This window comes from Pecten maximus, chromosome 4 (genome assembly GCF_902652985.1).
Source record: "Pecten maximus chromosome 4, xPecMax1.1, whole genome shotgun sequence".
NCBI classification, from domain to species: domain Eukaryota; kingdom Metazoa; phylum Mollusca; class Bivalvia; order Pectinida; family Pectinidae; genus Pecten; species Pecten maximus.
Genome location: NC_047018.1, coordinates 3,714,036 through 3,728,968, shown reverse-complemented (window position 1 = coordinate 3,728,968; position 14,933 = coordinate 3,714,036). Strand labels below are relative to the sequence as shown.

At 37.2% G+C, this 14,933-nt stretch overlaps 1 protein-coding gene across 1 annotated transcript; it reads left to right on the top strand.

Moving 5' to 3' along the window:
- Window positions 1-5,005: 5,005 nt before the first annotated feature.
- On the top strand, window positions 5,006-7,330 carry LOC117324997. Its single transcript, XM_033880866.1, has 2 exons — window positions 5,006-5,046; window positions 5,851-7,330. Exons 1-2 carry the CDS (start codon window positions 5,008-5,010, stop codon window positions 7,099-7,101), a joined length of 1,290 nt encoding a protein of 429 aa, XP_033736757.1. The 5' UTR covers window positions 5,006-5,007; the 3' UTR covers window positions 7,102-7,330.
- The last annotated feature ends 7,603 nt before the right edge of the window (window positions 7,331-14,933 follow it).

Sequence of the window (14,933 nt, the reverse complement as noted above, 5' to 3'; positions counted from 1 at the left end):
GATCGGATATTGATTTATTTATATACATATTAGTTTTCCGAAGCAATGTTCTGGCCACAGATTTACCCAGTGTATTAACTTAAACTGTACCGATTCCGTCGATGTTTTAATATCCAATACATAGCACTATCAATTGGGAAAGTGCACTTACCCCCATAATATATTTCGACGATAAATCAATGCTGGGGACATCACTCTGATGACTCGTCAGTGACGCTTGATGCCAAAACGTCCACTGGAGAGTTGAATTCTCACTCTGGAAACAGGAAGGAGTAGATTCTATCAAGTTTCTCGGTAGTCCTGAAAGCTTATAACAACAGGTTATTGGACACCTATGGTTACACTATATTGATATGGTAAACATTTAGCTTGTTTAGCGGGCTGAAGTTAGCAGCAGATTCGTTATTGGTTATTGAGGATTCGAATAACGAATCCGCTGCCAGATCGAATACTGGCCAATAACCAATAACGAATCCGGTGCTATCTTTGGCCCGCTATTTATGAATGGCTCACAGGGGTTCGTTACAAATGGTATAATACCATATGAGATGGGTCTTGCATGTATATTATCTAATCATATATCATATAAATATATACAGCCTATCTCATATATCATTTGTAACGAACCCCTGTGAATGATTTCTGTTGAACACCCACGCCCCTGTGATTTCAGATGAAATCTCCGGAGTTCATTCAGCAAATAAGCTGTTTGACCTCTTCTATACTGACAGGTAACTGGTCATATAATACCGTAACCTTCCTTTTTAAATTTGCCAAGGTCATGTTTAAATCTACCGATCGTCAGTCCCTTTAAAAGTGGCCAGTCCCTTTGTCACTAGACATACATGATCTGCCCGATATTGACACAAAGAGGAGACTACCAACTGCAAAACAGGCCAGACGTGTCTGTTAAAACGAAAAACTTCTTATCCATTACATAAAATTGATAAAGTAGAAGAAATATAACTTGTCGAGAAAACCTCACGAACACGCAAGTCTTTAATAGAGGTGGAAAGTATCATTATATCATGGGTCTCAATGGACAAAAAATTGTTAACTCCCTTTTAGCAACTTCAACTACTTACTTCTTCGAATTTCCGGGACACGCCCTTACGTACGAAACGAGACGGCGACATGCTCCATTAAACCAAACTAATACGTACGTAACTAGACGGCGACATGCTCCACTGAACTAAACTAATACCTACGTAATCAGACGGTGACCATACTCCACTAAATCAAACTACATGTAATACGAACGTAAGCAGACGGTGGCCATGCTCCACTGAACCAAACTAATACGTACGTAACGAGACGGCGACATGCTCCACTGAACCAAACTAGTACGTACGTAACCAGACGGCGACCATACTCCACTGCCCTGAAACTTCAAAACTTATAATGTACAGCTACCATCCCTTGTACGAGTTCGCGTTTCAACCGAGCCCTGCATTTTAATTTCCTGAGATCCAAAATCTTATAGACAGATTTTCGTCGTCCTAGTTCAACAAAGTTTGTAAGACGTCTGGTCGTTCAACTGTCATCTCTTGTTGTGATATGTTATGCTTTATGCACAGTAGTTGTTTTTCGAATACTTCCTATTTCCGAATCAGACTACGTTGGGGTTTAGGTCACCAGACTATGGTCGTGTTGAGATCAGCAGACTATGGTCGGGTTGAGATCAGCCCAGTTCCTCTGAGTGGGCAACACCACCAGTTTTAGTCAGAAAGAAGGATGGTGGTATATAGGGGCAGAGTTGTCTCAAATGCAGGAGGGAAGGGAGCGAACTATCGCATTCGCAAGCAAAGTCCTGAAACCCTGCCAGAGAAAGTATTATACCACTCGCAAGGAACAACTCCTCGCAGTCGTGACCTTCACCAGACAGTTCCGTCATTACTTGCTCTGCAGACCTTTTATCGTTCAGGACAGATCATAGCCGTTTGACTTGGCTTCTTAGTTTCAAGCATATTGAGGGCCAACTAGCGCGGTGGATTGAAGAATTGTCTGCCTACGCGATGATTATCCAGCATCGTCCGAGAAAAGAGCATATCAATGCAGATGGTCTCTCCCGTGTGCCTGACAGACTGTCGGAGCGCAAGTGTTACCGCGGATATATCCCTTTGGATGCCTTACCTTGTGGGGGTTGTAGATACTGCTCTCGGGCGCAGGAGAAGTGAGGGACGTTTGAGGAAGACGTTGATTATGTGGTTCCATTATCTCTAAGAAGGGTAGCGGTGCCTTTAGAGTCAAACTGGACTGAATATTTGAAACCGGAAGATCTGAAAGAACGGCAGCTTGAAGGTAAGGATTTGGCGACGCTCATTTCATGGTTTGAGTCGGACGAGATCCCCGAACAACACAAGCTGCGTCTCGCTAGCCCGGTAGTCCCGACATTAGTGGGGAGGCCGTTCGCAGGTGAAATGTAGAAACAGTGTGTGGTACCCGGCTGGCTCAAACTATTGTTCATATCTCCCAATAGTATGCAACAGGACTTCCTCGGGAAGGCTCACGGCCTCCCATCTTTTCGCCATTTTGGGCAGACTAAAACTCTTGAAAGAATCAAACGTACAGTGATCTGGTATGGGATGAGTGGCAGCGTAAACAGTACGTGGCTTCATGCAAAGTTAAAAGGATTTTTTTTTTATTTGGCCTAGTGTTTGTTTATGAGGGGTTCAAGGACTGAGTGTGGTATGTGTGCCTTGAAGCCTTCTAGTGTGGTGCACTGTACTGCTGCTAGCGGGAGGAGGTTCCATTGTGTAATTGTGTGAGGAAAGAAGTTCTGAGTTAATTTTTAGGTTCCGTTTCAAAAATCCTAGTGATTTGTTTGCGTTTGATGTGATGTTGTTTATATGCGTGTCCCATTTAGGTTGTTTTGTGATGTTATGCCTAAGTACTTTCTGGAATCTACTTGTTGTAATGTGTGGTTGTGGAGTTTGTATGGGTATTTAATTTTTGTGCGTTTGTTGGATGTGGATATGATATTGCATTTGTCGGGGTGAAAGGTCATCAGCCAATCGTGTTCCCATTTGCCTGATGCGACTGTGTCTTGTTGTAGTTTGGTCGCGTCATTGATGTTGTGTATTGTTTTGTAAATGATGCTGTCATCTGCAAATAGTCTGAGGGTGTTGTGTTTAAAATAATCTGGTAAATCATTTATGTAAATGAGGAAGAGGATGGGTCCCAAACAGGCTCCTTGGGATATTCCTGGTGTTACTAGTATTTTATCTGAGTGTTTCCCATCAAGTACTACTGTTTGGGTGCGGTGTGTTAAGAAGTCTGTTATCCATGCGAGTGTGTTCCGTGTAATCCCATAAAATTTAATTTGTACTGAAGTCTTTCGTGTGGTACTTTGTCAAAGGCTTTGGCAAAGTCCTTGATGGTGATGTACATGTATGTTTGTGTGTTTGTGTTAGCGTTTTGGGCAAGGTCATGGATGAATGTATAGTAAGTTGTGTTTCACAAGATCTTGAAGAACGAAATCCGTGTTGTAGGTTGTATAAAATGTTATTGTTCTCCAAGTGGTTCATTATGGTGCTTGTTATGACAAGTTCCATGAGTTTACATGTGATGTACATGTAGGTGAGTTATGAAAGGCCGTTCATGTCAAAAACGAGATACATTTAACGCGTTAAGCTTTAACGCGTAAAACACATTTAACGCGTTAAACATAACATTTAACGCGTTAAAACTAGTTTTAACGCGTAAAGCTTTAACGCATTAAGCTTTAACGCGTTAAATGTTTTCCATGGAATTTTAACGCGTTAAATTTGTTACTTAGCTAGCATTTAACGTGATAAACAGCTTCATTCATTTAACGCGTTAAAAGTCGTAGCTTTTGTTTTAACGCGTTAAAATGACTAAAATAACAGACCAATCGAATTCCCTGTATCTACTATGTATTTAAAGGACTAACAGTATGGCTGCCAGAGCCAGTTTTCTGGAGAGAATTGACTCTACCGTCAACTATTGCTATCGTAATTATTGTTGTTATCTTTTAAATAATTTACTACTGTTTACTTTTATATTTAAATTCTAATCGTGTGTTTATATTTGCCAGTTGTAGGAATATTTACTGTCATCAATGTTGCCATGGCAGCCGACCAGATAGACGAACTATCGACAAATACTTGTAGTAGGCTGATGGATGTTGGAGTGATAAATACAGTCTCTACATCTCGTTTTCTGTAAACTGCATTTATAACATGGTATATTGTGAGATGTTCTGTATTATCTCATCAATGTTCAAAGATGACAAAACTACCATATCCCAGAACAAAATGCCACCTTCGTGTCGGTGAGTGCATACTATGAAAGGCCGTTCATGTCAAAAACGAGATACATTTAACGCGTTAAGCTTTAACGCGTTAAACACATTTAACGCGTTATTTTAACGCGTAGTTCTCATTTAACGCGTTAAAGACAGTTTTATCACGTTCATAATCATTTTTACGCGTTAAATCTTAACGCGTTTAACTTTATCAGATTAACCAATCAGTTGCACCCTTGCATCAGCATTCGGATGAAAGTTCTTCAGGGAAACAGTTTAATGACAGAATATTACAGTACGCGTTGACAGAATATCAACACGTCAAAAAGAATGTTGATATCTATGGAAACGTATTTGGACCTTCTTTTGGTGTGATAAAACTTACTTAAATTGACTTAAATAAAACGACATGACGAGCATTTATCATGACTTGGCGATATGTTTTGTTCGACTTGGCAGTAAAGAACACAGAATGTCGAGATGAACCATCGCGATAATTGTTTCGAAAGTCGACAGACGACTTAGTGCAAAATCGACTTGTACCGATCTAGACATAAAGACGACTTAATAAAGTCGCCCGTATAACAAAAGTTATAACACCATGTCGACATGATCAAATTGACTTGTCTTTGAAACATAAAGAAGTCGACATCATGATGTTGTCTTGTTGTGAAATCACTTGGTAACTTCCTTCGTGTACAGTCATCATTGGTGATGTCCATGCATGAGTTTATAGCTGGATGTTGGCGACGCTGATAATAAAGATGGAATTATCAAAGGTAGGTTCAACACTGTTAATGCAGTACAAATAAGTATATGCATGATACAAGTAATTTACATAGTTTGCCAAGGATTTTATTATCATGAACGTAATGAAAATACAATGTATTTGATGAAAACAATATGAGTGAATTACTATAACTAAGCTTTATTGTTTTTGTTTGTCTATTTATATTGAAGATCGATAAATTCTTGATTTGTTAAAAAAAAAAAAAGAAATATCTACATATGCAAAATTATTTTCCTGTAACTGTTCTAAATGTTACCTTTTACCGTCTTATATGTGACTCTAATATAACACAGTAACATATAACAAAGTAAAAGGTAATATCGTCATAATCCCCTTGTATTCGCATTAAGCAACAAACAAAAGGTCACATTTTCTGTATTTCAAAGCAAAATAGGGAAAAATTGAATGAGAACAAAACTTGTTAACTTGCACAAAATGCACCTGCATATATTACTAGTATGTTGCTCTAGAGTTTGCATTGTTTTAGAAAGTTAATAAACAAAAGGCTGCATTTCTGGTTTAAATTAAACGTATATGTGTTCTATATTAACACAAAGGATGGCTATGTTTTAAGTTAGAAATAAGCCTCAAACTGTGAAATATGTGTGAGAATGAACAAATCTCGGCCCTGACGGATACTGTTCATTCTCACACATATTACACAGTTTGAGGCTTATCTCCATAACTTAAAATGAGGTTTTCTTTGTGTATATCGTGCATTATTTATAGCTGTATGTGTACTAAGCTTATAAAGGTGCTTATATATATCAAAATAATGTGGTTCTATTTTCAGTACCTGATATTTCTGTGTTGTTTAATGCGGTCAGAGGCTGTTATTCCATACCCAGGCGATAATGCACAAGTTGAAGACCTAGTCAGATACTACTTCGGACTTTTGTATAATTCACGCGAAATATGCGGTTTTCTTTTGTTTGTTCATGGAGTTCTCATAAGTACGTCAACACTGAAAAGAATGAAATTAAGACTTGGATTAAGGAGACACGCATGTGAAGTTCCATTACAAATAATAATACAGAAAATTATTGATATGCACCGAGATGGTTTTTGCAATTTAGGTTACAAAGCAATGTGGAGATTACTAAATGTTGTCCATGGGATAAGAGTAACTCAGAACACAGTAAGAGCATGTTTAAGCATCATGGACGTAGAAGGAGTGTATCTGAGATCAAGACGTTGCTTAAGACGGAGATTATATTATAGCAAAGGTCCTAACTACCTCGTACACATCGATGGATATGATAAGCTTAAACCGTTTGGTGTTGCTATTCATGGAGCTATAGATGGATTCTCAAGAAAGATATTGTGGTTAAAAGCTGGATTTTCTAATAACAATCCAAAATTAATTGCAAACTTATATCTTAAGTTCATCATCACGCTGGGAAGGGTTCCGCACATTGTAAGAGGAGATGCTGGTACCGAGAATGTATTAGTAAAGGACTTGCAAACGAGTCTCCGAATGCATCACGGTGATGAAATGGACGGCATTAGAAGTTACATTACAGCCAGATCAAGCGGTAACCAACGAATTGAACGTTTATGGGGTACCTTAAGAACTACATTCACTGACTTTTGGAGAAATAAATTCCAAGACATGAGAGATAGCGGCATGTTGGATACAACAAATCCTCTGCATATTGAATGCATACGATTTTGTTATTTACCCATCATTCAAGAACAATTGGATATATTCGTCTTGAACTGGAACTCTCACCGAATCAGAGCCCAACGACAACTCCGAATACCTCACGGAATCCCAGATGTACTTTACCATCAACCTGATATCTACGAAACTTCTGATTGCTCTCATCCACTTCCTTGTAATTTGGAGACCATAGACGAAATCGCAAGTGAATACACAACAGAATATCCGTCTCGAGGTTGTAAAGATGAGTTGCTGCAAATTCTTGAACTTGCAACTGGAATGGCTAGAGACGAAATTCCTCGTATTCAAACACTAAGGGATGCTGATGAGTTCTTGATTGCTTTGATACAGATGTTTGACCAATTTAATGGACCTCAATAAAGAATGATTACGTTCATAATATTGGAACAATCTACATGCTAACCTTTCAGGATTTGAGTGTGGATCTTATTTTGATGCATATAGATAAAAAAAGATATAATGCATTCGAATCTCTACTTCATTAGATAGCTTTAAGTGTTAATGTTTTGATTGTTAGATTACTTACATGTGATTAATTATCAATTTCTTAGTATGCGTGATTAAATAATTGATAGACGTTGTATGGAAACATTGTTTGTTTCTTTTTCATGATACATTGATACCTATCACTAAGGTCATCTGACTCGGAGGTTCAGGATGACAGATAGCCATCTTGCTCTGTCCGTCGTCGTCCGCTGCACGAACACTTTTCGTTCAAACGACGTCTTCTCAGTAACAAAAAAGCTCTTTAAAGTTGTGTTTAGAAAGTAGGTACCTGGAATTAAGTGCTACTTGAACGGCCCTTATGAGAAGTTATCTACAACTATTTGCAAGGTTATGTATCTATAACGCTGATAATGAATTTAAAGCATGGTGAGGTAAGGGTACTAAACCAAGTTTTATAAGAGCGCAGCTCGAAGGGCCGCGAGCGGAGCTCTGTCTATGACTGATAAGTGGTACCTCTAAAAAGAGTTGCCTCCCTTTCCATACATACGGACAAAGATGGTCTAATGGTCCAAAACCGGAAGTAGTATTTCATGGTGAAATAGACTGGATTACCTGCATTAGTACCAATTTTCTCCGCTAGACTGCGCTCATTAATACTAATTTCAAAGAATTTCGCGTAGTTGTATTTTTGGAGCGAAGCCTAGCGGAGAGTAGAAAAAATACGGCAGGCAATCCAGTCTAATGATGAAATAACCTTAAACCAAAGTCACCGGAAGTTGCTATCTTTTAAAAAAACTTAATTGGAGTATGGAAATATTTTAGCCACATTTCTTTTGCTTTAAATTAAAAAAAAAGAAAGTATGACTAATTTGCTTTTGTTTTTTATTTTCGCATTGAAATTGCGTCGGAAACAAAAACGCATACGAGATAACGCTGTTTGTTGCCATGAGTGACGTCATTAAATACAACGTCAAAGATAGACTGGATTGCCTGCCGTAGTTTTTCTTCTCTCCGCTAGGCTTCGCTCCGAAAATTAGTATTAATGAGCGCAGCCTAGCGGAGAGAATTGGTACTAAGGCAGGTAATCCAGTCTACGTCAAAGATGACGCTACTATTTCCAGAGAATTTCGATACAGGCAATCAGTTTGATCAGTTCTGCAGTTGACAGTACGAATGCTAATCCGAGTAACGCTGTTTTAATTAGTTTAAAAGATTACATATGTAACTGCGCTCTTCCAAGGCTTTGCCTTCAATCATATTAAACTTTGTATATATAAAATTCAATTTTCCTTGCAACAAGCATTTCTTTTGACTGAAAAAATAACGTTATCATCTCATCAATCTCTCCCAGGGTGCATTGCGCTCTGCTACATTCACCTCTGTCAACGTCTCACCAGAATTTCAAGATTCTTGTAAAACGTATTTCAGACCATTGATAATATTTTTAAAGCATTTCTTAACTTCTTTCTGTTTGGTTCATTTATAAAATATTTCTAATTGTTCGTGAAAATAACCAGACCGTTAGAATATTTACATAAACGTTATGGATTTTATATCGCGGACGGGTATTTGTGAGCCAATTGTCACGATTTGCATACGCCGGCCGCTGTGTTATGTGACGTCATAATGCACATAACAATACATAACGTCGCGATTTGGCGTACTTTGTGAGACGTTGACAGAGGTGAATGGGGCATAGCGCAAGGAACCCTGGGAGAGATTGTCATCTCATTACGTAAAAATGACGTCACCATTTGTAACGTCGTTTTTCATTGGCTGATACAATATGGCGCAGTGATTTCTTTAAAAATATATCCGCTGAACAAATTGGAATTTTCACAGAATTTCGTGTAGTAAATTAAATTCTAAGGGTTAAATTGAACATATTTTTATGTTATGAAGCTGTAATACAAAAATCAGAGTGTACTCTTTTTCATAAACCGCTTACTCCGATTTTTGTGTTACATCTCCATAACATAAAAATATATTCAAGCTAATCCTTAAATATCCAGGAAGCACTTTCAGACCATTAAAATGTAAAGTTTATAAAATAAGATGACAAAACTACTTTCGATATTTTTGAAGATGTCTGCCATTCAAATGTGAAAATAGGGGTGAATTATATGAAAAAGTTTGTTTGGGCAACTTTTTGTGTGAATCTTCTTAACGGGGAAGAATTATCCAAACAGAAGATCATTTATCATGTATATATCCAAAAAATTACTACTTACTTGCGGTACATGTTTTAATTGCTGATTTCATCTCTGCATTCGATATATTGGATAATTCATATTATCCCACAACTTGGCTGTTATCCAGTGAATTCGCCCGTTTAATATTTTTCGTATTTGTAACTAGTTACATATGAACCTTTGTGACGTTGTGACAGAGTCAATGACGTGCTGTCAAGAACAATGACGTGACATTGGAAACAATTACGCGATGTTATGAAATGAAGATGGCGGAATAGAAATATCTGCCTATTCCAACACGATTTGGACTTTCATCTATCAAAAGAGAAACCTATTAAGTTATGCGATAAAAAATATCTCAAATGAGCTTTCATTTCATATTCAATTTTATGAAACTCGTCTCGAAGTTATTATTTTTGCTCGCCACAGGCTCGCAAAACAATAAGTAACTTCAAGAGTCGTTTCATAAAATCGAATACGAAATGAAAACCCATTTGAGATCCTCTATATATCGTCTACATTAAGCAGGTTTTGCTTTGTTTATTTATAATACATACAGTATATGCTAGAGAATATATATATACTGCTTTATCTTAGAATTAACAAGCGTCCAAGTCTTTTATTCAATTTCTTGTTTATTGGGGGATTATTATAGTTACCAGCAAAATAAGTAACAATGTGCCCGAATCGCTCACCTGCTAACTTATGAACATAGTGTGAGTTAAACCACTTTAAAGACTTTGAATAAAAGTCAGGGCCATTCATTTGAGCAAACTTTGTAGCCCTACATCCAAGCTTGCTACTGGCCTAATATCAAGTCTCTGGGCATTTTGGTTCATGAGAAGAAGTCGTTTGAAGATTTTAGACTATTTGATCCCTGTGACCTTGAATGAAGGTCAATGTCATTCATTTGAACAAACTTGGTAGCGGTCCATCCCAGCTTGCTACTGGCCCAATATCAGGTCACTAGGCCTCTTGGTTCATGAGAAGAAGTCGTTTGAAGAGTTTAGCCTATTTGACCCATGTGACCTTGAATGAGTGTCAAGGTCATTCATTTGAACAAACTTTGTAGCCCTCCATCCAAGCTTGCTACTGGACCAATATGAGGTGTCTAGGCCTTTTAGTTAATGAGAAGAAGTCGTTTAAATGGAAAAAGTTGACGCCGGACGGACGGACGGACGACGGACACCGCACCATGGCATAAGGGCAAGTGAGCTAATGAATATTTTACATTTTACAATATGGTTTGCCCTCGTTTGACCGATTTTGAGTTTCAGGTATGATATTGTGACTGTGTCGATAATGAATAATATTTGCCAACTTACTTGGAACGTTTGCATTTTTGCAATTTTGACATCAGTACCTAAACAGATTTCGGCCTTTAAGGTTGACTGGTGCATAAAGTACTATTTTGTCAACCTAATATCACATCAAAACATGGCTTCTACCACAACAAAAAGATTGTGAGATTCTCATCTGTGCAACTATTTTTAGAGATGACGATAACCTCGGAAAATCCCGTCCAGCTGTAAGTCATTGTGGACACCATTCCCAGTTTCATTTCGTGGACTAATTGAAGCTGTTGAGATGGAGGTGCGATGATTGGGGTTCAACTTTCTTTAATGTTTCTTTGCATTATTTTCACAGAGGTTTTTATTCTGCAATAAATAATATGAAATACCGACATTGTAATCTTAGCTGACAAATGTCACTGGTGATGGTAGCATATTGATTATTATTCCCTAACCTAACCTTCAACACAAACTCCTTAACCTTAACCCCAACCTTTAAATTGATCAATCCTAAACCCTAATTCTAAACTCGAAAAATTATGATCTACTTTTACCGTATACTCTACTTTACCCGCCTTTATCACAGTCATGTGATATCCAGCCTTCTTTAAAGATCATTCTATGGTTTGACGTTTACAGTGGTAAGCAAACAACCACTTGTTTTGGCTTTCATAGTTATCAGGATGATTGTTCTGCATCTTCTGCCAGCAGTTGATCACTGTAGGTTTAGTTCTTTCTGGTCACTAACAAACGACTGCATCATATCTCCAAAGTCTTGTTGAAATAACATTTGGGAAGACAATTTGTTGTGCAGCGTGGATGTTAAGTGCATTGTATGAGAGTCGGCTCAAATTAAGAAATTGAAACACCATTCGTTGCAAACCATGATTGATCGAAATTTTTAGTTAAATATGCTCTTGTTGCAATAGACTAGGAGTTACAAAACAAAACAGGAACAAAAGTTGCATAAACGAAAAAAGAAGCCATTCATCGTCCGTTATTAAAAGTCTTGCAAATAATAAGAAATACCATCATCTCAACATAATCATAATTCAAACTCAACATCGATTAAACAAGGGCAAAACATCAACAAAAATCTAGACATGCATGGAGACTCCTGAAAGGTACAAGGAGAATAGAACCAGGTGTTCCAGAAGAGTAAGCGTTCTCTGCTTCATCGACGACACTCGCCATACAAATGTAGGTAAAATCCGGGTAAAATACCCAAGTAAGTTTAACCGCACCATACACTTAGGACTCCTCAGTGGTGCTAAATTTGATTGACATGTTAAACTTCAATTATACCGAAATCCGATGTTGTAATTTTTATAATAAGTACTATGTAAATTACAGATCCATATATTTCACATGCATCACTTGCAAACGACAATTTCAAACTACAACACGACCGCACAGTAGCAAAAAATGGGAGTCTGACTTACTCATGTCTTTTCACCCAGACAAATGTAATGTACATCACACCCAAACATAACAAGATAACCCACCAATACACACTTTACAATCCCATTCTACAGTCAGTTGACTCCAGCAGATATCTAGGCATTACACTGCAAAACACAAGCCTATCAATAACATTACATGTAACGCGAACAGGTCACTAGGTTTTCTTAAACGCAACTGAAACATAAATTCAGCACACATAGATAAACATGCATTCAAAGCCATAGAAAGACCCAAACTGGAGTACTGTGCCTCCATCTGGGACCCACGCACTAAATTGAAACACAACAAATGGAAACAAGAGGCCCACAGGGCCTGTATCGCTCACCTGGATATTTCAGTAAATATTGGAAAGATCTGCTACAATAGTACTGCTGTATATTATTATAGGTTAAGTGACCCCTTTTGACCCCGCGCTTCAGACCACTCAGGGAGGTCAGCCCCACCATTTGTACAATTATGAATTGCCAACCCATAAGGATGCTACCAGCCAAATATGAGTCAGATCCATTGCTTACTTTCACAGAGGAAGTCGTTTATATCATTATAGACAAATTGATCCCTTTAGGCTCCGCCCATCAGGCCCCGGGGGGTAGCCCCACCATTTGTACAATTTTGAATTCCTATCTCATATGGATGTTTCCAGTCAAATTTGGTTAGATTATGATCAGCGGTTATGAAGAAGAAGTCATTTGAAGAAATTGTTGACGGACGGCCGGACCAGGTGAGCTAAAACACAACGCGGAGCAGCATGATACGTACAAATCAGATACCACAACACTAGTTTAGTCTCTGACATTTTACATACACTACAGTACCCAGCACTACAAGCAAGACGCATGCAAACCTGTCTCATACTACTCTACAGAATTGTACTCCACACTAATACCAACTAACCCAGGAACCAGACTCACACACTCACTCACACTCAAACCTATCACTTCAAACAAAGGACACATATAAATGTTCATTCTTTCATTCAATAATACAATGGAACCTCCTGCCACAAGCAGCAGTAAAATGCACACAACGTGAGGGTTACTATGCACATCTCTCTATATTAACCCATGAAACCCTCACATCCACAAAGTTAAAAAACATTTTAAAAAAAAACCTCTTTTAACTTTCCCACATCCTGCGACTAAAGAGATGTGGGAATCGGTTGCAGCAGGGTTTTTGTCAGCTAATTTGGGAAAGAGCCCCTGAGAAAAAAGTGCAATTGACATTTCATTAGTTAATAACTCGTATTTACAAAAGCCTGAACTGTTAATGTCAACAATCCGTGGCCAATGCTTAGTTTCTAGTCATGACAAGTAATTCTTAAAATTATATCAATTTTGTGAACTTCTTGGAGATTTTTATTTAAAACAGCCCTCATGGCATTTTTTCCAGTTATCATTAAATTATACTAAGCACTAGGCTTTCATTACCTTTACTTGTGCATCCATATTTCTGAATTCTGTAGTTGTCTTTGATTATAGATTTTAGAACGGGTATTGAGAAGGCTTGTTGTAAACATCTTGCTGAGTAAATATACTGCTTTATCAGGGGTAAAATAAAATTATCAGTTTTAAAATACACATTTTTGTTGTTTCTCATACCAAAGATGAAAGTTTCTTTATTGATAGTAAATGGTATAAATAAAGAATCTAACAAAAACACAAACTCCTCAAAAAAAGTCTGCACTTCCTTACACTCCCACAGTAAATGCACTATTGTTTCTTGTTCTGTTTTGCAAAAGAAACATTGCGGATGATCAGATAATCCAATTTTGAATAAATATGAGTTGGTAGTTAATATATGCTGGTTTATTCTATATTGAAGCCAGTGTTATTTTGAACTTTTAGTGACAATAAAAGGAGTCAGATAAATAATTTTCCAAGTTTGCTCATCAAATTGAAATATGTTATTCCATTTTCTTTTCCCAGTAGAAACACAGTTATTTAAAGAAAGTCTATTATAGAAATCTTTTGAGTCTCTTGTTATACAAAATTTCAAGGTTAGGGGGTATTATCGAATAAGATGGAAGTTTGTTATCTAATTCCTTATGTGCAATGTAATTTTTCACAGAACTTATTATACCATGGAATATAAGAAAGTTGGTATTGATGTCATATTTTTTCTTTAAATTCTTGAAATTGGTAATATAAACAGGTCATTAATTAAACTTGCGCCCTTACTGTACCAGTTCCTGTAAAATACCGTTTTCTATTTACTTTTATATTTTCATTAAACCAAATAGGAGTTTTCAGTATGGAAGCATTCTTACTAGTTAAAAGGTTTTCGTGATCTTTAAGATATCTCCAAGCTTTGCATACATCTTTCCAAAAACTATTTTTACACTTCCTTTAACATTCTTTGATGTATTCTGGACCCCAGTTAGCCAAAAGTCCTGTATCAATGGTATTTTATCAATGGTATTTCTTAGTAAACAATTCCACTTGCTTGTTTTAGAGTACAACCTCCTGATCCAAGTTAGTTTTAATCCCATAATAATAGACTGTATATCTACCATTTTTAATCCGCCTTCGGCATAGTTTTTTAATAACTAACAGGGAGGAATGTATCATGGTATAAAAATGATAGTTTTCATATATGATAACAGTTTAGTGTTAATTTTAATTTTAGAGTATTGTTTATTATTTAGGTCTTTCAAGTATAGAGAAACTATCAGAATTTAAGAATGTTTGCCCCGGGGATAATCCAGTCTTTAGACATGGCATTGTACTTTAATAATTATGTAGTCTGTGAGATGTTTCAATAAGTTATATAAACAAGATTAGGCTAAAAACCAGTGACA